The sequence below is a fragment of the Diadema antillarum genome, unplaced genomic scaffold (assembly GCF_040938485.1).
Source record: "Diadema antillarum isolate AM-2024a unplaced genomic scaffold, OU_Dant_1.0 seq00001042_RagTag, whole genome shotgun sequence".
NCBI classification, from domain to species: Eukaryota; Metazoa; Echinodermata; class Echinoidea; order Diadematoida; family Diadematidae; genus Diadema; species Diadema antillarum.
The window spans coordinates 640216-666528 of record NW_027271873.1 but is presented as its reverse complement, the minus strand read 5'-3'; the positions used below and the strand labels follow the sequence as shown (position 1 = coordinate 666528).

Here is a 26313-nt window from a genome sequence, read left to right as displayed (position 1 = left end):
GAATCAGAATGTCATGTTTTCAAAAGACATTTGTACACAAGCAGGTTTCGTCGATTGATAAATGAATAAAAACAGATCTCAGTAGGATATTTTACCGGGGACGGATGTTATCTACTTAAATGTAATAGTACGTGACTCGTTTTTGCATTTCTGCACAATTTGAATGATATGACTTGCGTCAGTCTTCTGCATATCAGTAATCTTTAAAAGATGGTGCATGAGCTTGCATTTTATCACAGTGAATAATATATCGTCATTATATCTCCTTGTCTATCAAAACAAAAGACGATATTAGAAAAAAAAAGCTTTAGACGAAGGTATTTCATTGGCTTTACCTCCTTCGCTGCTATCGCCGTCATCATCCACCAGTTGGCTCACGGGACAGCCCGGTGGGGGCGCTGTGCTACCCGTCTGGTCATCGTCTTCGGCCGCGACCTGCGGCTGGTTGACGCCATAGGGACAGTTGAGCGCTATCGTGTCCCGACTGATCATGGTCTTCGAAGCCAGCTCGAAGACGTTGTTTTCATGACTCGTTATCTGCATGGACAGCAACAAACACATAATGGATTGGCAATTTATCATGACTGCATGTAGGACGTAAAGGAAAAAATGATAAAGATGAAGAGGAAGATCACAGGAGAGACTACGATTTTTTGATTGTTCAACTTACCAGTTATTTCCACTCGTCCACAAAAAACATAACAAACTATAACATAATCTTATATATTACACAACTATGATTTTATCATTTTGTAGTAAATGAATAATAAAAGTATAATAAAGTATATCTAACTATACATATAATTTCGTTGAATAATCAAGAATAGCAATGAACACTTTGGAAGATTGACAAAAAATAAATATTGGAAGGGAAAAAAGTCGCCCACTGAAAAGCGAAGCCTACAATATTTGGGTCACTTGAGAGGTATTATGTAGGCCTACTAAATATTATCCGAAATTAATCCATGTATAATAGGTAACAAAAACAAAACAAATACAAATACAAAATGAAATCAAATGAAAAGAAAACAACACTAAACAAAAAGTGTCTATATGATGAATATCGCAAAGCGACTTATGTCCACTCTTGTCAATTTTCTGCTTAAAAAAATAGGAAAATAAGAAAAAATGGATATTTCATTCGTAACTTTAAGAATGTTTCTTGTTATGCAGCAAGTGAGGTATCACCGTAAACTACTGACAATGACTGAAGGTCACGTCAGTGGCCCTATAAGCTACATTTTGTGTCTTTTTGTTATTGAGAACAGGTATTTCAGTGAAAAACCATTTTATTTCACTCAAACGCATTTAGTCTTATCAAATCAAAGTAGAAAAATAAGTTTGCTCATAAAAGTGACATTATACAGTCGAAAATGATGTCAAAATATCCGTTTTTGCACCCAGTGCCACATAAAAACCATCATACGGGACTATACATACATGGACATAGATGACACGACTCACCATTATGCAAATATCTCAGCAGTGAAAAGAGATAAATACCTGAAATTTTTGTATTAGTGTCTTAAGATACCAATGTACAAATTTAGTTAGGAAATTTGGAAAACATCCAGGAAAGTTTGGAATGTCTTGTATAATTTCATATTTTTGTTACAACAATCCAAATTATGGTATTTTTCAATAAGATTTGTGTTTGGCATAGAATATGGAAATAATATTTGAAATTCATCGAGAAGAATTTTATGGTTACAATTTTCGATCTATCCTCTTCAAAATGAGGTATAACATGACATAAACACTAAAGATATAATATTTCTCAATAATTTCCCAATGATGTGTGGCCCCAAGCCTAGAAATGCTTAAAACATAGGTTATGAATTTGCTCTATCTTTAAAATGTTTAAAGGGGATGGCTAGTAACTGATCAGTGGGAATCAGTGGAAATGCTGGGGGATGATTGTTCCAATTCTTGTGGGATTCATTTAAGAGTACATTATATATCTATTGTTGTGTGAAAATTATTTGCTTCAGAATGGTCTCCTTTTCAAGTAATGTGCAGTTTAATGCTTCCAGGTTCGCATGCCTGTACAGTGACAGGGCATTGAACTGCACATTACTTGAATATGAGACCGTTCTGAAGCAAATATTTCACACAACAATAGATATAAATAATGTACTCTTGAATGAATCCTACAAGGATTGGAACAATCATCCCCCAGTATTCCCATTGATTCTCACTGATCGGTTACTAGCCATCCCCTTTAAAGATGGCGCTGAATCCGTCTTGCGATCAAACTATTCATATTCGTTGATGTTGCGCCTTAGTATATGAGAGACTAAAAATAGGGTTATCCCTCTTCTTTCTTCATACGTGAATGACTGTGTCCTCTCAAATCTTGTTGAATACAATCCTTGCAATTTTCTCTTTTCAACTTTTCGGTCATCGAATGACGTAATTTGTCGTCATAGTGGTACTCAGACACCACACACACACAAACGCGCCTACGCGCCCCAATACTTACTTTATACGTAACTCGATAACTTTACTTGTTTCTCCCTTCAATTACATTTAGTATTCCATACATCCGTTCCATTAGATTCATGTTACTAATGAAATTCAACTTTGTTTTATAAATGCATGGTGCATACCCACGAGGTACTTGGGTCAATATGAAAAAAAAAACAACTTACTGATATTAATAAAAGTGGAAAAACTATTCTTTCCTCTTGAAGGGCAATCTGCGTGGGGGGGGGGGGGGGGGGGAGGGGGAGGGGGGGGGGGGCTACGAGGAAAAAGAAGAGAAGAAAGAGAAACAGGAAAAAAAAGAAGACAATGAATGTGGAGAAGAAGAACAAGAAGATGATGATGATGATTCTGGTGATCATCATGAAGAAAAAAAAGAAAGGGAAAAGAAAGGGGAAAAAAGGAAAAGAAGAGGGAAGAAGAGAAAAGAAAGAGTACAAGAATTATAACTATATTTCTCCTTTCTCTCCATCTCTCTCTCTCTCTCTCTCTCTCTCTCTCTCTCTCCCTCTTTTGTTCTGATACTCATGGGTGGCAGGTCCGCTTTCAGAATACAAGTCGTTTGCAAAATATATTCCTTAGAATATTATCTCAATGTTTAAGGGAGAAGTTGGGTAAAATACTGATAGAATGCTATCATTCAAAAACTTGACAACCCCCTCCCCTCCCCATAAAAAGACGAACGCCGCTAAGTATCTGTTAGAAAAAAAAAATCATTTTAAGGAATACAGACATTTCACCTGGTAATAAGGGTATTGTCGGCACGAACTGTCAATGCGCTAGCCGCACGTACTCCTTTATTTTGTTATAACTCTCGTTCGTGTATTATGAAATGAATTAATGTGGAGTTAATGCAGCCTTGACTCATCAATACTACCCTAGCTGTAGCCATGCTCGGCTTTTTGATGTTGGTTTTTATTCTTGGCTGTTATTTTTCTTCATAGGGGTATAAAGTTGAGCAAAATAAATGTGATGACTATGGTTCTTTTATTGAGCGTCTTCGATAATGAGTTTAGGTGGCGTATGAGGATCGAGATTCCGTGCCGTTTATTTCATAAGGAAAACATTTTCGAAAATTTGGCCCGTATTGACTTGATTTGTCTTTTTACACATCGCGTGCTTGATATACGTTTACAGCGTTCTGCATATAGCAAATTTCTAAAACATCAGCCCCCTGGCTCCCCGACTCTTAAAATAAAGATTTTTCAGCATAAACCACGAGCACAGAATCACTGTTCCTCTTATCATGTCTCTACTTTCGAAATAAGATATTCAGGTCTAACAAGTAGGCCTACATTTCCACACTTCATTAATTCATATTCTTTCACTAACATGGTTCAAAGTTTGACAACAGACTTTCGGCCCTTTATAAGTCTTTTAGATTAGACGAATTGCCTGCTGATATGGTATTATACACAATATCTGAACAATTCCTCATCCCGTCTTATCCGAAATCATGATTATGATTGTTCAATGTTCATTCAAAGGTATCGTCCTTACGAATCGTGAAATTATCCTGCATAAGGCAATTGAACAGAAAGTGCAACAATAACCTCCACTGAAAACAACAAGAGGAAGGGGGATCGAGAAAGATCCGACAAATATTGATTGCACCCTTCTAGTGCAGTTTGACCCTTTACGATGGGGAAATCATGACTATTGCTATTCGTTTGTTGTTCACAATAATTATGATTTACACAATTTACAACACATTCTCAAAGTTTAATGTCCCCTTTTCTCTTTGAAATTGGCAAAAATGTTTGCCAATTTCTTTCTGACATTGGGTATATTTCATGAATTCAGCTCATTCCGAATAATATAATCTTTTTATTATGATATAAAGATATGCAGAGATGTCCATTTGATGATGACGAATTGGTAAAATCTACAGCCAAATTCTCCCTGAAATTGTTGGGTTAATGTGCAAATTTGACCGCTTCATTAATCACAGGTTCTCTGTCAATATTAGCGATCTGATAAAGGAGATTCATGTAGTTTAAAAGTTTCCAAGATTATGATATTGTCCTTTTCTAAATTTAACTTTAGCTGGGTGAACAAAGGTTGGATTACTAGTAGTCCCCCAAAATTATCCTTTGAGAGAGAGAAAAAAAAAAGCATTGTATCCGCGTGTCATTCCCCTCGATAAGTCCTGTCAAGTTTAATGCAAACATCGATTCTTAATTTGGCAACCAGGCCCGTGAGATGACATTATGGTTTTCGGAAATGCCGCGAGGGTGTAAACGGGATTTACGGTCGTTAATTTGCGATTTATGACAAGTACATGGTACGGGGGAGGGGTGATGGATAGGGGGTTTACGTGCACAACAAGACGTATTTTCGGGCGGATGGCGGAGAGCAGTTATTGGGCTTCATATAAGACAATGGATTTCACCTCTAGACGGGTGATGTCTTTATGCCCGGGGTTCGTGAGTTCACCTCGGATGATCATCACCAACACGAAGATGTTACCCCGTTCTCGCCCGATTTAGAGCGAGTGTGATGGTGGTATAAGGGTGAAGGTGATGACACAAATAAAGCAATACAAATGATGCCAAAAAGATTCGGGATGGGTGGGGCTGAAAAGTGGGGAGATGTTATGGAGAGATTGAAGGGGTGATATGTTTACGATATGCCTATGACTTGGTATTATTTGTGTTTCCCGTTTTCGGAGAAATTGAGGCATCTTTCGTTTAGTCTCCAGCCACCGTACCGTGACTACCACGAACGCAATAATATTTGAGTTCGTGTGAGGAAGGCTGGCGTGGTATTAAATGGCAAAGGAGACGACAGCAAGAATTCGGATTGAATCAAATTCCAATTTTGCCAAACCAGATCACAATAACGATACGGATGACATGAAAGATTTTATACCGCGCCATCCATCTCTAGATGAAAAATGAAAATCCAATGTGCTTTTCGAATATAAAAAAAAGAAAAGAGAAGAAAGAACAGGAATTGTGTTGAGCTGTACGTGATGAATGCCTTCGGAGAAGGACTGACATCAGACGAGATTTTATATACAAGAATCCACAGATCCTCAGTAACCAAATATGATCATGAATTTGAATCAGAATGCACAGGCGTGGTGCAACAGCTGAGAAAGGTTGTTCTCCAAAGGTTGGCCCTGTTCTCTGATTGAGTGCTGTTCGTTATTCCGAAGGTTCGCTATTCCGAAGGTTCGTTATTCCGAGGGTTCGTTAATCCGAAACACACAAATTCCCTATACCTAGAGGTTCGTTAAGCCGAACATTTGTGGCGTTATTCCGAAGGTTTGTTATTCCGAAGATTTGTTAATCCGAAAATGAAATTCAGAATAACGAACTTTCGGAATAACGAATCTTCGGACTGAAGAGCCTTCGGAATAACGAACCTTCGGAATAACGAGCTGTAACCCTCTTATACCTGTTATCTTTAAAGGCTTTAACGGGCTACGGATGTGTCATCTCAATCAAAGAACAAACAACATAATCTGTGAAAGTCCATAGTACTGCAATATGATGAATTTGCCCCCAAAACAACACGTGGAAATACTCGATTTATCCCTCAAACAATTTTCATGTAGGACTAATATCTCCTCACTCACATTGAAGTTGTCAATATTTTTCTAATGACCTTAATACGCCAACAATTTCTATGGTTCCCTCTCCCCCTCTTCTTCTCTCTCGATCCCTTCACAAAAAAAGAAGAAGTATATTCTTATGTTCATTTTGCGTTATAGCACAAATCCCTGATGATGCCAATTGTGGTGCCTAAACAGTACACGTCTTCTCCCCCATCGTCCGCTCTCCATCTATAACCTTCCTTTAGTAACCAGACATTAGGTATTTTAAATATTACAGTACACGTTTATAGCCTAACGCGTTCCTCATTTAATATATTGATTAAATATGCACTTTTATCATCATTTCATCAGGAGCAAATTCCTTCTTGATGATTTTTCGGTCATTGGCCTGCTGTAGCCAGGAAAGTAATTATCATAATGCGATAACCCACCCCACTATGTCCATTATCCAACACTTCATTTTCCTGCTTTTTGTTACGAAGATGTGGAAGGAGAAATGGAGAAGATCGGGAAGAGGGGAAGAGAAGAGAGGAAAACTTCGACTGAACCTAGAAGTAACAGAAGTTATGAGATACGAGACGTGGAGAGAGAGACAAGGGGAGAGATAGAGGGAGAGATGGAGTGAGAGATAAGAACATAGACATTAAAAAAAGAGAAAAATACATTACAGTATTTTTCTTTCTTCCTCTCTCTCTCCGGCTACCTATCTCTCTGTGTGTGTATGTGTGTGTCAAAGCGTGTGTGTACGTGTGTGTAAAGGGGAGGGGGATATTATGTACATCACTCATTTTATATCACATTTAAGATCTGATAATACGGTGTAAAAATAAAAAAACAACAACGACTCTGGCGTGTCCTTGAACGAAAAAGGGATTTTGTCAATCTGAAAGTCAAACCAGCCTGGGCGGCCACCTGTCGTATACCATCCTATAAACGTGTCTACATACACGACATAGCGCCCACCTGTCTATAACGACAACTTCTTTGTGTCCCTTGGGTATATTTTTCCCTATTTTCTTCTTAGTCTACGCTGTAAGTCAGATACTTCACTGTTTGTTTGCTTTAAAAAAATTATGATGACATTTAGAAAAAAAAATATTGCTTTAGCATCATGAGTACAAATGAATAATGTTGTTCCCTTTTTTCATCGTTCGATGAGGTTGATTACGCTAATGCTCAGTAATGATAGTCATTTCACGTCGTCGCAAGTTGCTAAAGAGCCATTAATAAGATCAAAGAAACCCGGGCAGTGTAAGAGAGACGGTAAAAATCTTTTGACGTAATTTAGTGGTCCCCGATTTCAATTAAGGGGTATACTCACGGATTCCCACGTTAAAGGCAGGTTTGGTCGCTTCATCTCAAACGCATCGTGTAGTAACGTGCCTTCTAAGGTAGGTAGTATAGCATTCAGTCCTCTTCCTGAAGAAAAAACAAACAAACAAACAAACAAAAGTGATGACCAAATTAGAATATTACTGTCCACAGCAATGGCAGCAAATTATGAGGCAGAATACAATAAATGATAATTACTTTCGTTTTCATCCTACAAATTTTGCATAATATCAAAAGCATCAAATGCATAATTATGATCTCATCAGTAATCTCCAAGAGCAAGAGAGTTGATGTATCACCAACGCTATATGTTAACACCTGCATGATCTTGATTCGAGGGATGTAATATATACATGTATCTGACAATCAAAGTTTGCAAATCATCCCTGATTTATCAACAGGTAGATTTATTGACATAAAATGCATGCAACGCAATGATGAAACGTTCTGTCTGCTTGTTGTTGTTGTTTTTCCAGATTTGAGTCTTAATAAAACTCTCGCCGTTCGCTGCATTTCATGTTACTATTTCTACAACTAAAAACATCAGTATGGGGTGGATTTTCCCTTTAAGCCTTGGTAGATCGATCTCCCCTTTAAGCCTTGAGTAGATCGATCTCCCCTTTAAAACATCCTTTAAAACAAACAAACAAAAAGTCTTGGGTATAGATCAATCGCACAACCGGAAGTGAAGAAGGAGGCCGAGAACTCCCCTGAGGAGGAACACTTTTCAAGTACTGAGTAAGAGTGCAGCAAAGATGAGCGCGTTGCCAAGGTAACGTCACGGGAGCGACCATTGACATGTATGTTCCAGGCATATAAACATATCACTCGTTGCCATTCTCCTCATGTTCCCACCATCACAACATGAGCCGTAATCATCACAGCCCATTCATACTGGCGAAGATCATCGGGATTTTAAACGGCTGTCTTTGAACCCGCGATGATTCGTATAAAATGAGTATGGGAAAGAGCTAAATTCTCAGAATTTACTCCATACTTAAATCAGAGAGAATTTGTTCGGATTACGGCGATTTTTTTTTTTCGATCTGTCTTTGATAGATGTATTTCGAAAGCCTGGTGCGATAGCCAGACAAACGTCCCGTATCATTGAAGGCATTAAAATGTATGAGCGCGAAATTACCTGAGCGGCCGGATCAAGACGGCGCTAAGGGGCGGATCACGTTTGTGTAACCAAAACCACACAGTTGATGCACAACATACCTTTTCTTTCCTAATGTAACTGTCATTCCCCTATATCATTCCCCTCTTAAAATGACAAGATTATACATACCACTACTGTCTTAGCGTTTGATTGCCAAGAACTCATTTATATGGCTAGTTCAGGAATAACTATGGCCCCGCGCGCCTCAAACCCTACCTCATGTACCGCAATCACATAGCTGAAAGGATAATGACTGCGTTCCACAGCAAGTGAAACGAATCAAAGGAGAAACGTTTCACAGACGTCTATGTGAGGAAAAAACAACAGCGAACAAAGTAACTTTCAGCTCTTGAATCTGATGATCTGTTAAAAAGCTATAAATTTGCTGTTTTGCAGAATACTCTGCTCGGCTTGGAGTCTCTTGACGATTAAAAAAAGATAATAACTTTTTAAAGGGTCTAGACATTGCTAGATTTGCAGCACGTAATCGTCACAGGAGAATATGACATTGAAACAAATTTTCAATGAAGAAAACTTTATAAGAATGTGAGCTGGCTGGTACAGGTTACAAAGAACGGACATAACTTCATCTTTCCTAGAAAGGAAAGAAGTGAAAAAAAAACCCACAAATGAACACGATATTCATCTCCCTGACATCTGCGATGGCCTACCTAGCTGTCATAGCCCTTTCCACTGGCGGCAGCTGCGTCACGGAATGCAATTTGGCGTTACTCGTATTGGGATGGCTCGCGTACGTCGCATTCTCTCCGTCTTGTCCGTAGGAGGCGCCCAATCAATGGCGTCCTAATTACTCTCTCGGCACCTGTCTTTCGGCGATTATGAGGACATCGCTCTTTAAAGGGAAGCTGACCCTAAGAAACATGGTAATGTCTGATGATCAGCTGAGCAGTTAGAGTTTCTTTGAAATCGGACAAAAGTGAAAAAAAAATCATCTACATAGTGAGAACGTTTCACTTTCACGGAATAGCAGCAATCTGTCACAGTCATATATACGCAAATTAGAAATCAGTTCGGTATCACTGTTTCAGTGGCGCCCTGCTATTAACACAAGACTGGGCAGAATGTCCGGCCAAAATAACAATGATAATATCGAGTTTGTTAAATCAAACTCCTGAAATGGGTATTCATGCCTAACAAGCAATAGCTTCTTATCTGCCTGGCTTGGTAAAATCATTTCCAAATGGAAACTACAGACGAGGGAAGAATAGGGATTAAGTAAACTATCATCACGAATATCAACTAAAGGGGGTCATCCCACGAGACCAACACCCACGAGTCATACGACCCACGAGTTGGACATCATTTGCCCAGTGTGGGGCTCATTGGCTGTATAACTCATGGATTGTATGACTCGTGGGCTCTATGACTCGTGGGCTGTATGACTCGTGGGCTGTATGACTCGTGAGTGTCGAAATTGTGACGTGCAACCGATCCAAAGTCATGTGGCTCTGGGCTTCAGACAAAAATAGAAAATTACTTCGACAATAAAATTGCAAGATACATAGACTGATCTCCCTCACGACGCGTAATCAAGCTAGTGAATAATGTATGCGCACTTTGGTGTAGCAGTTAAGACTCTGGGATCCTGCCCAAGAGGACACGAGTTCTGATCCCATCCTGGAATGAGGTGTTTTTATGACGTTAAAGATGGGATCCTGCCAGTGAACTCTGTGTAATGATGGGGGAGGGGGAAGAAGCTCCGGAAGAAAAGCACTTACTCTGTAGAATGTACTCTGGAAAATTAATAAAAACAAGACAACTGTAAAAATCGTTATTGTGATGAAATGCCAATGAACCTTTTAACGCCATTATCATGACAACATATCTAATCGCATTTTTCACGCGTTTAACTACAATGTACGTTTGGAAAGCCGTGCTATAGGCCCTAAACCGCTTTGATTTCAGGAGCCTGCTAGCAAGGTACTGTTAAAAAAAAAATCTTCGTGGATCTTATAATCCTGCAGAGAACGGGTAAATAGTCGCAGTCAGAAGTCATTGTGAACATTTCCATGCAGTCTACCAACCCCTCAGTGAAGTCGTCATCTTTCAGACATAGAATGTTGATCGCTATTTCCCACAGGTATACTTTCTCGTTGGACTGAAGCAAATACTATTACATATGTGAAAATGAGCATCACACTGGATAAACAATTGCATAAATCATAACGATATTACATCACTATGGACGATGGACATGTACCCACACACATGCACGCTCAGACAGACACACGCACATTCATCAGCAATAATTTGTTAGCAGTCTTAAGCCAGTTCACAGTTAGCTCATGTGCATATAGGTAGATTAATGGTCTTTCTTTTTCTCAGTTGGTTAGGCACGCCACTCGTTGTTTTCTTCTTTTTTTAAAGCCGGATATTGCATGAGCTTGCCTGACGAAACAATCATGAACTTGTGCATAGACTAAGTTATCAGAATGGTTTGTCAATTGGCACTTCAGCAGGCATCCATTTCATTGTTTTGTATTGAATGCATTAACAACCTTTTCTATATTATATTGCCAAAGACCAGGCTTGCTGTCAGGTGGATGTGCTATCAAGCACCATTTTTAAGGATAACATGAATAGTCATTACATATCACTGACGTTTATCTCAGTGAATTTAAACACCGCGATGTCCAATTGTACAAACAAGAAGGCGACCGCTCTTTCCACCTCTATGGGACAACAAAACGACCTTTTTCTGCTCATGCGCTTTCAACTAAAGATGTTAGAGGGCGCAAAGAGCAAAGCGGCGCTCTGGCAGCTGTGTTTCAAGGTTTTACTTAACGACGCATACATCTCATATAGGCATATGAAAATACAGTCGCTTATGTATACCGATGTTCTTCATCATTTTATAATTTCGAATGATTTCGCAGATATCATCTATATAACTCTTCTTTTTTCTCTCTCTTTTTCGTCACAAGCTGTTCAGGATGCGAACGAGAATCAAAACATTTTGGACGGCGGACAACTGTTTGTTAAAGGACAACTGAGTTGAATGGACTCTTTGGACAGATGCAACTGCCATTGGAATGTCGAAACATTCACAAGAGGGAGGGGACCCTCAGAAGGTAGAAAAGTAATAATGAAAATGCATGCAGTTCAACTCGTAAGAATGGATTGGGAATAATTTCCATCATCGCTGCCAAATTAATCATAAAGCATAGGAGCTGCTTGCAATGTCCATCATATTCATAGTGATGATAACCCTACTGGAAAGATCACAGTGTCCCACAGTGTGTTCACAGTGTGTTCATAAAGTCGACTGTGTGAAAACGCTCGAATTCAACGGTGTGAAAATGATTTCACACTGTGGTGTGATTTTTCACAGAGTGTTCACATAGTAATGTTCTGTTTCACACTGTGATTTGATGATTCAGGTATGTTCACATTGTTAAAACGCTCGAATTTAATAGCGTGAAGAGATTTCACACTGTGCTTTACACTGTGTTTCACACTGTGGCAAGTTTCACACTGTGAGACACTGTGTTCTTTCAAGCAGAGAATACTAATGGTAACGGTAATAATGATACAAGTGATAAAAAAGTAGATATACAAAAAAAAAGTGATATAAGAAGAGGGAGAGCTAAGATGTCATATTTACTATAGTAAGTAGCCTCTCACATAGTGGTATAGTACAGTGCACTGCTCTTTCAAACGGCCTTATTCCATAATAAGATGGCCGAGTAGGGCTACGCGTCTTTAAACCTGGGCAGAGGAACTCTAGCAGTATTTTTTTCGTTGTCTTTAATCATTTCATCCTTGTCCATTATCGTCTAAAGACCGAGCACCGAGTAGGGGATTTGAACTTAGAACCTCATGTTTTACGAGACCCTTGTGTACTATACCACAGCGCTTCCATCCGACTGCCAGAGCACAGTTACACGCATCGTTGTTTTCAATTTATCTTTGGGTAAACGTATAGGTAACATGACCCCTTGCTTAGTATTAGAACGCATAATGGGAAGCCATAGATCCTCACTCATTGGTTAAGACAGACACCGGGTCATGCGCAACGGGATGGGGGAGGGGGAGGGGAGTGATTTCCAGTATAAAGGCCTATCCTTTGCTGGGACAAAAAATGCTACCTTTGAAGGAATAAAATAGAAGTGAATCAAAATATGTTCTTAAATGATCAAATAGTGATGTGTTGGGATTAGAATAAAAACGTGTGAAACTGAGAAACTTCGGTCAAGAGACACGGGGATAAATACCATCCCCGACCCTGAGAGTAAATCCACTGTGTATCGCAATGGACGCAAAATATCCGGCGCTCAAGGAACGTCGCCATAATTACAATGATCAGTGTAGATACCAGAGAAGTTAATCACGTCTGTTGCCAGTGGGGTATGACATTGTTTTGACATAAATGTTGCGCGTAAACACAGCCCTCCCGGGGGAAAGACAAATTACATGCTCACGCCCAATAAACACAGGGATGTGATGACTCCTTTGAAGGGAATTATGGAGCCACGCATCGAAAGTCATGTATGGGACCATCGGGATGCGCCTGGTGATAACAGCGTCTACTGGGGCACATCCAAAATTCTTCACGCCAGTTCGTTCCCCATGAATGCCCGTTATGAGCATGACTTTGGACCCATGGTAATATATTCCCCTGCGACCGGGGGAGCTTGATACTTTGATGAGATTCTCCGGTTTCTGATATGCATGAGTCGAGTCAATAGAAATGCCATTTTTCACTTCTATTTTTTTTTTTCTCCCGGGTATTTGGTGCCGGCAGAGTTCAATTTAAAGCGCAATACCACTCCGTGTTTACATCTACTGTACGAAATGGAGTGAATTAGTACAAACAAACGCGGCACATGTCTAAAAGTTGCGAGATTGTGCACTTTCACACTTTTTAATGAAACGGTGAATATTATTGTTCGTAACCACATAATAGAACTTCGTGCGGACACATAGTCAAATACATACAACATGGATTGGTATGAAACACACCTGCTATTTGAAAGCGTAGCGTATCAATAACAAGGTCACGAAGGTAGTGCATCTCTAAGAATGGTACTATTAACAAGTAAAGTAATATAAATGTTAAAATGAAAAGGATACACACACTCACCATCACACACATAAGTGAGCATTTAATAACACTTTCAATACTGAGTAATACGGTATCTATACGACGAAGGTATTTAAAGACTACCCTCCTTGATAACAAAAGGGTAATGTGTTCCTAATGATAGGTCCGTGAAACAATGCTAAACAAAAATGAACTTAATGCAGAAATAAGCTAGATGTTTGACTAAGTGACAAGTAACGTGGTATATTCACAAATGCGGTTACAGCGACATTATTCCGAAGATTCGTTTTTCCAAAGGTTCGTTAATCCGAAATTGAAATAAGGTTTGTTATGCCGAAGCTTCGTAAATCCTAAAATGAAATAAAGGTCGTTATTCCGAAGGAACGTTAATCCGAAAATGAAATGAGGTTTGCTTTTCCGAATGTTCATCTATCCGAAAACGAAAGAAGGTTCGTTAGTACGCACTTTTCTTATTTTCGTACAAGCAAACAATAGTTCTTTTTCGGATTAACGAAACAACCCAAAATGCAACATTCAGCATTGCTCAGTGCGCCGTTCTAATGTCATAGTCAACGGGCGGTTGATATATGGTAGCACGTTCTTACAACACATGTGAAGACGCTCTGTGCTACTAGCATCAACAAAGTTAATTATCCTCGGAAGCACAAGGTATATGTCCATTATTCATCACTGTTTCACGTCTTTGGAGTTTAGACAAGACTGCACATTAGGGTTTCTACGATGACATGGAGAAAAAAGGAGTAAGTTATATGCATCATTTAAACATACTGTCACGAAATATCGCCTGCACGTGAATGTTTTACAGAAGATTACTTGAAATCCTTGTATTATGAATTTCGAAGTTCTATCAACTAGATACTAAACATCACATGAAAAAAAGACAACTTGGTCCGGATTTTCTGGCAGAACAAGACGAAGAACATCGAATCCCTTGAAATGCTTCAGTGGTTTTGATTTTTTAGTTTTGACTTCCACCTGGTATGAGTCTAGTGGTAATCCCGAGATACACGACAGAATCGCATGACCTTGACTCACGTCATAAAAACAAAACGAAGCAAATGTTTAATGCATGCCCCTCCCCCCAAAAAAAACACCAACAACCCACGGTCGTACAGACTTGTAAGATGAAAGAAATCAAAGCTTTTAGGGTTCTAGATTCCTTTTGCAAACGTCACGAAAGTTTTTTTTTTAATTGAACTGAAAACTGAACCCATGTCATGCGAGAAGAAGCCCCCATTTGTACCAAGAAAAACGGTTAGAATTGTGTCGTGGTTCAAATAAATTCACTGGAAATTTAAAGTATTGTGACTCCCCGCCCTACCCCTATACAGAAGTTTCCAGTTTTATCATTCTACAATATACCCAGCAGTTTGTGAAAGGAATCTAATTTTCAGGATTGCAAAAGGAACACACAAACGTGAAAACAACCCTGGTAGCCAACTTAATTGGCAATTCAGTTGGTAATGATTAAAATATAGGGAAGAGCCTTGCATACTTCGCGGAATTAATTTTGAGACACTTTAGGAAGATGGGCTAGTCTGTCTCTTCCAGCTTGAGCCTATTCAACATTCAATGTTGAAAAGTCTGAATACTGCGAAATTCACAGGTACTTGTTAGAATTGGTTGCTAGGCACGCTGGCGCGGCTTTTCCTGGTCGTTTTCGTGTGTCTGTCTGTGTGTTTTTGTTTTGTTGTTGATTTTGTCGTAAAGTTTATGCCTGATCATACCTTTCATACTTCAATCCACCCTATATGAATTAAAAAGTGCAATGAAATAATGATAACGATGATGATGACAATAATAATAATAATAATAATGATAATAATAATAATGATAATAATAATAATAATAATAATGATAATAATAATAATAATAATAATAATAATAATAACAATAATAATAATAATAATAACAAAACATTGTATTGTTTTGTTGGTGAAGTAGGAATGTTTAGATGATGAATATACAAAGAAAAAATTCTAAAGTGGGAAACAGCTCGTGGGATTATTTATTTTCTATGTATGCAGTCCAGGATTAATATTAAACAATGTTCAATGTAGGAGATTTTTTCTTTAAGTGTGGCTGAATTTGTCCCTCCCCCCTCCATCTATCTATCCATTTAGCTAGCGAGCTATCCATCTATCAATTGCTTCTTTCTTACTTTCTTTCTTTCTCACTCTTGTATAATTGATTATGATCAGTTTCTAGAGTGCAAGTCTGCACATCATCATGTATCCAACTTGTAATCATTTCCACGAAGTGGTGAGACCTTGAAATTTATGGCCGACAAACGCAAATTAGATTTTGGCGTTGGAAGCTCTCTGGATATTGCAGCGGAATGCTATATAGACATAGAGTGACAAATGAGGCTTTTGCTTTCATTTATCAAAGAGTCGTGCTTGTGTCAGTCAGCGTTAAAACGAGAACACGCAATGTACAGGGAACAAAATTGAATTTTCAAAATGCACTTAGTCGCGAATCTCAGAGGGGGAAATAATGGGAGGGGAGTGGGAATAGAACGGACAGCCCAAACAAGCATTTACAATGTATCATTCTGGAGACGAAGATGAAACAAAACACAGACACACACAGACACACACAGACACACACACACACACACACACACACACACACACACGCTAAATGTTTATATTTGTGTATATATATCAGTATATAGGCCTATAGCATTTCTCTGAAAGCTTTCCAGAAAGTATTCCAGTACAACTAAAACAATTATAGCGCTGTATTCTTCAGACAAGAATAAATCGTATGAAATGTAAAGTGAAAGGACTCTTCCGGCAGCGAGCATTTTGTGTACAAGCGAAAACAATGTACATGTCACTAGCAGACGATGTGACAGATCGTGTATGTGTCTCGCCGTGACGCCGCTAGAAAACACGTCTACTCCGCTCAATCATCGTTACGTGTGTGCGCGCCGATTTATCAAGTGCATTGTACGCAGGACAAATCGCTGGATTAATTGCATGTGCCACTGTAACGAATGCGGTTGGTCTGTTGACGTATCGCCGAGGGAGGCGCACTGTCGTTATCACGGAAGAAGAAACTAGCGAGATGGCTAGCTGATTCCTTAAATGAACACAATTTGCTGTCTTGCGCATGACAAATGACTACTCGTTATACTCAGCCAAATTGATATTTATTCACACGCATTGCACATGGGCTTGTCATGTAATGGATATGAGGATGTAATGTGTCACTGGGGTTGACTCTGTAAGCTGCTAAGCCAACATAAGGCTTTTGGGAAACCATCCTACTATAGTTCAACAATTATCATGATTATATCGTATTCTTGAAATGTACAGCTCATTTATTTGGGTTTGCAGGCCACTAGTTGAACTTTATTTCTTTCCTCGCTAAAAAGCCAAGCCTTTTAGTATCAAAGAAACTTCTAAGACGGTGATTTGTTCTTCAAGGAATAAAGATTACTCAAACAAAATTAAGACATTTAATTCTCTATATAGATATGAAAACAAACAGGCTTTTTGAAAAAACACACAATAATTTTCCATATATTTTTCTTCAAGATTTTGTGTCTTTCGTAGCCTGATTGGTCTGAACAGGTGCACATTGTGCCTGCCTGTCATTTGCCTGTTGTTCAGTGTGATGAATTATCCCTTGTCACGGAAAACGACCCACGATTATAAATAATTTGTATAACCGATAACAGAGAAACAGACAAATCGTACAAGTTAACATTGCAAGAAAGTAAGACAAATAATGATAAAGGCCAAGTGAAAGTGACAGAAAGGGGTTGTATACAATATACGTATATCCAGAAATGACACCACGGAGATTTCACATACATCCCTGATGAGACTCTGCAAGGTGTAACCCCCTAAAATGTCGGTTCCACCGATTTTTGCTTCCACCGACTTTTGGTTCCACCGACTTTTGTCGTACTTGCACTAGTTTTCTTTCTTTCATTCATTCTTCCTCCTCTTCTCTCTCTCTCTCTCTCTCTCTCTCTCTCTCTCTCTCTCTCTCTTTCTCATATACAGAATATGAGAGAGGGAGGGAGAGAGAGAAAAAAGTTAGAGGGGAGCTAAAGAATCATGTATTAAAGAAAGAGAACTAGTGCAAGTACGATAAAATTCGGGGGAAGACGGCATTTTACGGCGTTCACCTTGGGCTCATTAGTGAATATTGTCACCAAAACACGTCAGTTCCGCGCAATGGACTTAATAAATCAAGGAGGATTGACTTACACGCCCCCTCGGCAATAAGCCAGTTAAAAGTTAGCTCATGTGCACATTGGTGCAAATGACCTTTCTGTTTTCTGGGTTGGTTAGGTACTTCACTCGTATCCAAAGCGACATAATACGCGTGCCCGACGTAAAAACTTAGGAAATTCATGCTAGCGCATGCGTACAAGACCATGGTAACCATAACGGTCCGTCATCGACACTTGGGGAAGCATCAATTTCATTGTTTGTGGATTAAATGCATTCATAGATTTTTTCGATTAATATTGCCAAATACTAGGCTCTAATGAACAGTTTGTCGCCGACAGGTGGATGTGCTGGCAAGAATTTTTTTTTAATGAATTACATGAATAATCATCACATCACATGCAGACGCCTATCTGATTCTCAATGAATTAAAGACTGATCATGCCTTTTGGTCAAAATGACCCTTTTCTGCTCATGCGCATAAACGTTCTATGAAGTGGCTCATACTTTTATTACGTATTAACCACCACATGGTAATGCCAATCGATCTTACTTCCCTTGGAAGTACCAACAACGGTCGTTTTCCAAATGCTTCATATCTTATGTAAAAGTCGTATAATACAGTATTAAATATACAGTATATATTTTCTATCATCTTCTGTCACACTATGCGGTGTGTGTTACGTGCTAACCTGTGACCGTGACACACACTCCGCTGTCCACAGGGAAAGGGTTACCTTGTTCTATCCCTATACCCCTTGTTATGCCTATCTCGTTATATCGGCTTTTTAGGTTGTCTGATTATCACATGTATATATTTAATCAAGAGTCTTTGTCAGTGGGTCAGTGGACGTAAAGGTAAGTGTGCGTACTTAGCGCATAAGCCCTAACTAAGCTGTTTGCCTATTCCCTAGCTGTTCACTGTTCTAAAAGCAATACATTCCGAACTTTGCGTTTTAGTTGAAAATGAGTAAACTGACTATATATTTGAAATGGACTCACAAAGCTCTACCACTTAATCATTACCTCCGGTCACTGGGATTATGGAGTAGAAGCTGCCCTGCTGGCATCAAGCCGATATAATTATTGAGTACACTGCATGACATAAGTCATCACTGTAGCATTCCGAACAGGTTGATTCCTTCCGGTTCACTTAATATGCTATCTCCATCAACTTTTTTACAGTGCTGAGTGTTGTTATAACAATTGTACACCCTCTGATACACGCGAATGGAAACAAGAGCCTACACGGGTGGACAGGTGGTGGAGTTGGCGACCTCTTTATTAGAGGCCTATAGTCGACAACATCTTCGCAATGTCAATTAATCTTCCTTATGTCAGATCAGATCAGTTTAAGGTCAATTCAGTTCAGTTTAGTCAATGCTCTTTCAAGAATCAACGAAAGAAACGCTCTATAAATACCCGCACGACAGACGGAAATAACTGTTTCAAATGTCACCATATAGCTTAGGACAATATCAAACAATGTAAAGACGATATTGCAAGAGATATTGCAAGGAAACATATTGAGTTAACCCAACAGACGGACTTACAACGACAACCAATCATGTCAATAAAGCAGCATACAATATACAAGTGCGGCGATCAGCAAAGGGGCATTTTCATTAAGTTTTTGTGCCATGAAGATATTATTGGAAATTCAAAAGTACCAGTAATGCATGCATGCCTATGTGTAACTGACTCTGTTCAATAAGGTTTATTGTTCATCTACTTAACGTAGGGTGCACGTCACGAATTCGCCACCAACGAATCTCACAGTCCACGAGTCACACAGCCCATGAGATGTACAGCCACGAGTCATTCAGCCCATGAGTTCAACACTAAGCAAATACGGCCCATGAGACACACTAAGCCCCGTGATGTAATGTCGAACTCATTGGTCAGTTTTACCTATATAGTCGAAGTTGTGGGCCTTATTTGCCCAGTCCATGCTAGTGCATGTCGAGCTCACGGGCTGTATGACTCGTGGGTTGTATGATTCATGGACCTTTTCTGAATGTCGAACTCGTGGGCCGCATGACTCGTAGGTGCCGGTCTCGTGGGATGACCCCCTTGATAATGTAGTCTACCTATATGTATTAATATATTTTCTTCCTGTACTGTATACCTATTTCTGTCTATCCACAAACTTCATCTTTCTATCCGTTTCTCTGTTCAGTGTCCGTTTGCATGAGGCATTCACTATAGCTAATCTATCACTATTTTTTTTTGAAGGGGATCAAACTGTCATCCGTCCCGCTATCCATTTATTTGTCTCTCTACATTATCTACGCATCTTTCTATTCATCTGTCATGTGACTTGTCGGCTGTTGAGTCCAATCAGTGGCGATATCTTAGATTAACACGAATAAAACTAACTTGTGGGGACGACCAGAGTGAAACTTTCTACGAGCATGGAAACTGCAGATCAATTTAAGCAAATTCAATCAAACATATATTATACATACAAACACATACATACACAAAACACACAAACCCACATGTCACACAGAGACAGACAGACACAGCGCAAACACACACACACACACACACACACACACACACACACACACGCATCGCGACAATGGACCCCATGCACAAGACCAGCTATAGTGCAGCTGATAGGGACTGTCCAGTCATCTTGTCAGACGGAAAATGAAAACAACAACGACGACAAAACACACGTTAAACAACGCTTAAAACCCTGCAGAGCTATGAAATAATACCCATAGAAGTGCACAGATGTGTTTTCATGTTATTCTCATGATTTCGTTTCGAAGCCTAAGCTTGTCTACCCCGCTGCCGGGCAAAACAAATACAGGGAGTCTTGATTTTTCCCATGGCTATGTATAACTGCATTCTCAGGGCGACGCGACGGTTCAATTGGGGAAGCAATACATAAATACTCGGGTTACCCAAACGGCGGGGCCCTCTTGACAAGTCAGACCCTAAAGGTCAGCCGGGGCACCAGTGGGATCCACTGGAGTCCCTTGCAAGAGATGAGCAACCACGGAAGAACTGAAAAAAAAATTGCCCCCGACATCGCCACAATATAAGAGACTGTGCATTATTAAGGCTCACATCAGTCATTCACGCGGTCGGGGTCGAAGTTGCGATGTCGTGATCAAAAAAGGCCACTTTTCTTGTCTCTTTCTTGAGATGCTTGCGGGACAGTCTACATGGTAGATGACTTAAACTTTAAAGCCGATTGTAATCACACTCCCAGTAACTGTTTGAATCCTGTCATGCCCCATTTCTGTTGTCCCTCTCTGCAGCGATTATTTTGTTGATGGTAATTCCCTTCTTCTCCTGTTTATAGACAAACAACAAGCATAAATGACGCAGCATGGAATGCATCTTTGTCCTAGTTTCCGCGCCCAGAGACGAGTGGAGAACCTCTCTCCCTCTCTCTCTCTCTCTCTCTCTCTCTCTCTCTCTTCTCCTGGTGACCCAATGAACACTCAAGCCATGAAAGGGGAAACAAATCATCTAAAAGGGGAGCCCCATCCTATGCTTGAGAAGATTTTGATGAGAAAAATCATTCAAAAAACAGGTGCACGTTTATTCTTCTCTGATCATCTCACACAATTAAACTCAATCAAGCAATCAATTAATTTGTCTATCGATATATTATGTATATTGAGACCTACCTTTTTATGTGTCTACCTATTTATATCCATCTTTCCATCTATCTAGTAAAAGAAACCCATGAAAGAGCAGTAAGTTTGTTGGCAGTGCTAAATGCGCCATTACTGCTGCGCCTTTTCATTCTACTTTGTATGACGTCAGGTACATCTCAATTTGACTTCAGGTGACTTATTCGTATTTGGCAAGTAAGGAGTAATGTACTTGTGATCTATCCATCCATCCATCAATCTATCTATCTATCTATCTATCTATCTATCTATCTATCTATTTGTCTGTCTATCTCTTGCATTGTCTTCGACATCATTTCGCTTTGAAATTCATAAAATAAACCCTGATGCTGTCACCTTTCATCAAGCTGCCCACTGTGGCCTAATCACCAATGTGTTCACATCTGGCTCTGACGAGTCACATATTTCCAGTCCGCAGCAATAGCTTTGATTCAATTATTGTGTGCTTATTATTGTGTGCTTATGGTTATGTATTAGCTAGTAATAAAGGACGAGACTTTTTTTTTTCAATCAACGCTGTAAAACAATCTGATTTTAGGGGGTAATATTTGTGGTTGTTTATTTGGTTTGACCTCCACAAATATACAAAGTTTTTGTGTAATGGACATTTGTAGTGGGTTAAACTGATACACTGTATTTTGTAACACTGTGTTTTGTTAAGGTCATTTGTAGGGGGTAAATTTGGTAAAGAAATGGTGGCAACACGAATGCATATCTGTGTATATGCGGCATTATGTGCCAAGTAACGGGAATGTATATATAGTTAACAACAGAACAATGAGTTGAGAGTCGCAAAGTGATGCGGTCATGCTCTGGAATGTATATCATGCACTGGTTTGTATTCATGGTTGCAAACAAGCATCGACCTCACATTTAATGTACTGGTTGTGTGCTTATGGTTGTGTATCAGCTAGTAATAAAGGACGAGACATTTTTTTTTTTCAATCAACGCTGTAAAACAATCTGATTTTTTGGGGTAATATTTGTCGTTGTTTATTTGGTTTGACCTCCACAAATATACAAAGTTTTTGTGTAATGGACATCTGTAGTGGGTCAAACTGATACACTGTATTTTGTAACACTGTGTTTTGTTAAGGTCATTTGTAGGGGGTAAATTTGGTAAAGAAATGGTGGCAACACGAATGCATATCTGTGTATATGCGGCATTATGTGCCAAGTAACGGGAATGTATATATAGTTAACAACAGAACATTGAGTTGAGAGTCGCAAAGTGATGCGGTCATGCTCTGGAATGTATAAATTGGTTTTTATGTCTCTGAGGCAACTGGATGGAACATGAATTAGGGTGTGTTTTTTTTTTTTTCTTCTCAGAAAAGGATCCGAGATTATGAGGAAGGTGACTCTCACCCGAAATGCTGGAATTTGTAATATAGGACATTGTTTGTTTAAATTCTACTGCAGTTCATTAGGAACTTGACAAAACAAGAGTCAACGTTTCAGTGTATTACGTTCTGGTTGTGTGTTCATGGTCGCATATCTGCTGGTTACAACACAACTTAGTTGCGTAATAATGTGGATTTTGTATTTTCGTTGTATGGCTGGCCTCCACAAATATGTTCACACTCTTTTATTGGGTAATATAGAGGCCGTAGTGTACTTTTTTTGTTGAAAAGGATCAGAACCTATTGTGAACTTCCTGTGTAAATTATTTTTAGCTTTGATTAAGTAATAGACTTTCTCAAGTGTGTATTTCTTTTTTGGGAAAACTACCTGATGTGCTAAAGCCCAATTATAGTGTTGTGTTGCTTTCGGTCTTTTTGGAAGATTATTGTAAGAGTAATCTTTGGTTTATCATGGATAATATGCATGGTGCAGTTTTGATATGGAAGTATATTAAGTTCATTAGAATTATAATTGATGGGTGAAATATATATTATGGTGAATGGTTAAACAAAATGAATACAGGGGGCATGTTACTTGAATACAAAACGTGTCTGAACAGTTGCACATCAATATAATGAAAGGATGACACGTTTTTATGTCATACGATATGACTTTGGATGCAATGTTGTTTGTTGTTTGTTGTTTGTTTTTGTTTTTGTTTTTTTAACCGGAGTACATCCGTTTTGAAAAAGAATCCGAGTATATTATGATAACAAAAATGAATTTTGGCGTAATGCAGGATTTGTATTGCGCAACTTGCTATGGTTTAATTGATGAAAACTCATGTTTTGTGATCATGGAATTCAAATTTTCATTTTGATATAGTATGTATTCCCTGTGTGTTTGATGTGATCAGATAGACAACTTTACAGAGTGTTATGAATGTGACATTACATGGAAAATTACTGTCACGTTTGTAAAGTTTCGTTCTCGTGTGAACACACTTGAAGATCAATTAATTTGTGTAATGAAAATAATATATATGGAATTTATTGACATTAGAATGAAAATGTATGGTTTTCGATTGTGTCATTGACCGTGTTTCTGACAGCAAGTGCCGTTAGGTCTGAAGTAAGAATATCCATGATTTTGATTATTTTGCAAAACATTGCAGTGTAATCAGGATTAACAATGTTATTGGTTAGAAGTTTTTTTCCCTTTTTCAAAAAAGAATGTAAGGAAACGCCAACAAGATACTGCTTTGCCTAACAGTGTTGTTCGGCAATATGATGTATAGTGTGACAAAATGATATATTGTTTACGGCTGTGTTTTTGACCGTGTTTCTGACGACAATTGCCGTCAGGTCTGAATTGAGAATACCTATAATTTGATTATTTTGCAAATCATTACAGTGTAATCAGGATGAATATTGTTACTGGTTGCAAGTTATTTCCCCTTTATTTTTTTTTCCAAAAAAAAAATATATATATATGGAAATGTTATCAGGATGAATATTCTCACTGGTTACAAGTTATTTCCCCTTTATTTTTATTTTCCCCCCCCCCCCCCAAAAAAAAAATATATATATGGAAATGTCAACAAAGTATTGCTTTGTCTAGCAATAGGATATGTCGTTTAGCAATGTGATGTTATTGTCTAACAATATGATATTGTTTGCGGTTGTGTTTTCGACTGTTTTTCTGACAGCAACTGCCGTCGGGTCTGATGAGGATATCCATATAATTTTGATTATTTTGCAAAACATAACAGTGCAATCAGGATAGATAATTCTACTGGTCATAAGTTTTCTCCTCTATTTTCAAAAAATATATATATACATATATAAGGTAATGCCAACAAAATATTGTTTTGTTTAACAATATGATATGTTGTGGTATGCTTTAATTGAAAATCCTGTAAAATTAGAGATGAATTGGATTTACGAATTTAGATTTATGTAACTGTTCGGATTTCTTTCTTTTTATTTATTTTTTGTTGGTGTTGGGGAATTACGCAAACTTGATGTTATGATGTAATGAATGATATACATGAATATTGCAGTGATATCTTGTACACGACAATAGTGAATTTCATTTTTTCAGTGCCGAAAGGCTATGCAGTTGCGAGTGTCCCCCCCCCCCCCCCACCATATTTACACAATGGAACAAAAGATTTCCAGGGGTTCCAACTGATTGTGTCTGTAGTGTGTATTAACTTCATTTGTCTGTATCATATTTTCAATACATGTGTAATCCTTGTTGGGTTGTACTTTGACCAGTTGAGGAATATATTGCATTTTATAAACGACCCCCCCCCCCCATCCATTTTGTTTTTGAGATGATTATTACTACAAGTCTGATCCCCCTCTTAATTGTGACAATTTTTGGAAAAGTTACAAGTTTTTATCCGTACGTTAGATCTTTATCGCTTGTCTGCATATTCATATGCGCACAACTCCTGCGTACTCATCATTCTGCCAAACTGGTGTAATGTGAAGTACAGTACTTGCTTGTACAGCAATTGTTCACTTGTACGGTCCCAGTATCGTCTGCACTGAACCGAACCCTTTGCTTATCTGCCTACACTCGCAGCCACGCCCACGTCAAACACACACACGTTAAGACACACACACACACACACGCACACACACACCCAAATCTCACACTCTCAAGCACAATCATACTCTCGCATGTTAAAACACTGCTTACACACGCCATGCATACACACACTACCACTGTTATAATGATGCCATTGGCGGCATTGGTGTGAAAATATGTTTCGTATTCAGACCTGCGGTGTGCTAACAAGTGCCCGAGAAGGTACATTATTGGCCTGGGGTTTTTGGAGCTATTCTGTACTTATCGTATATTATTGATGATCCGGAAATTGATCGAATGTAATAGCCAAGCCACGTTTGTCCTTGTCTAATGTCGGCTCAAATTTTTGTGTATGTATGTTTTTGCTGTCGTCTCGGAAGCCCACAGAGAGACTGGATTTATTCTTATTATGTTGTGTGTGTTCTATGTCTTTTTCTGTCCATGCTTCTCAGTGTTCTTACTTACCTTGTTCAGCCCTTTCTCGCTTCACGTTCTACGTCTCTTCAGCGATCTTCTGCTTATCATAATTTTGACGTCACCCATGTTCGCAGATTACTCCAGCGTCTTGCCACATCCCGGCGACTGGGTATTTTCTTGTATCGTCCACTTATTCACGACATCCTAGTTTTGTTAATAACGCAGACTTTTAAAAATTCGTCTCGTATTTTTAATTATGGCTAATTTTCTGAATGCTCCATTTCATTCCGTATCGAACGATGATTTTTTTGAATTGTTTAGGAACACAAGCTTAGATTCTGACCCAGTTAGTGGGTTAACCAGTACACGAACCACCCCTTACGATGATTTTGTTACCGATAGCCTGAATACAGCTGCAAATGAATTGCCTCATGATCTTAGTAATGATTTCACTCAAAATATGTTGTGCAATTATATTACAG

General features: G+C 38.8%; 1 protein-coding gene across 2 annotated transcripts in view; it reads right to left on the bottom strand.

Annotated features, from left to right (window-relative positions):
* LOC139743031 (soluble guanylate cyclase gcy-31-like) overlaps positions 1-26313 on the bottom strand; it is a 204556-nt gene that overhangs the window by 32046 nt on the left and 146197 nt on the right. For both annotated transcript variants that reach the window (XM_071653535.1, XM_071653536.1), the window contains 2 exons: positions 7368-7465; positions 336-537 (listed from right to left, as the gene is read on the bottom strand). In XM_071653535.1, the coding sequence (XP_071509636.1) occupies positions 336-537; positions 7368-7465 (300 nt within the window). The remainder of the gene's footprint in view (positions 1-335; positions 538-7367; positions 7466-26313) is intronic.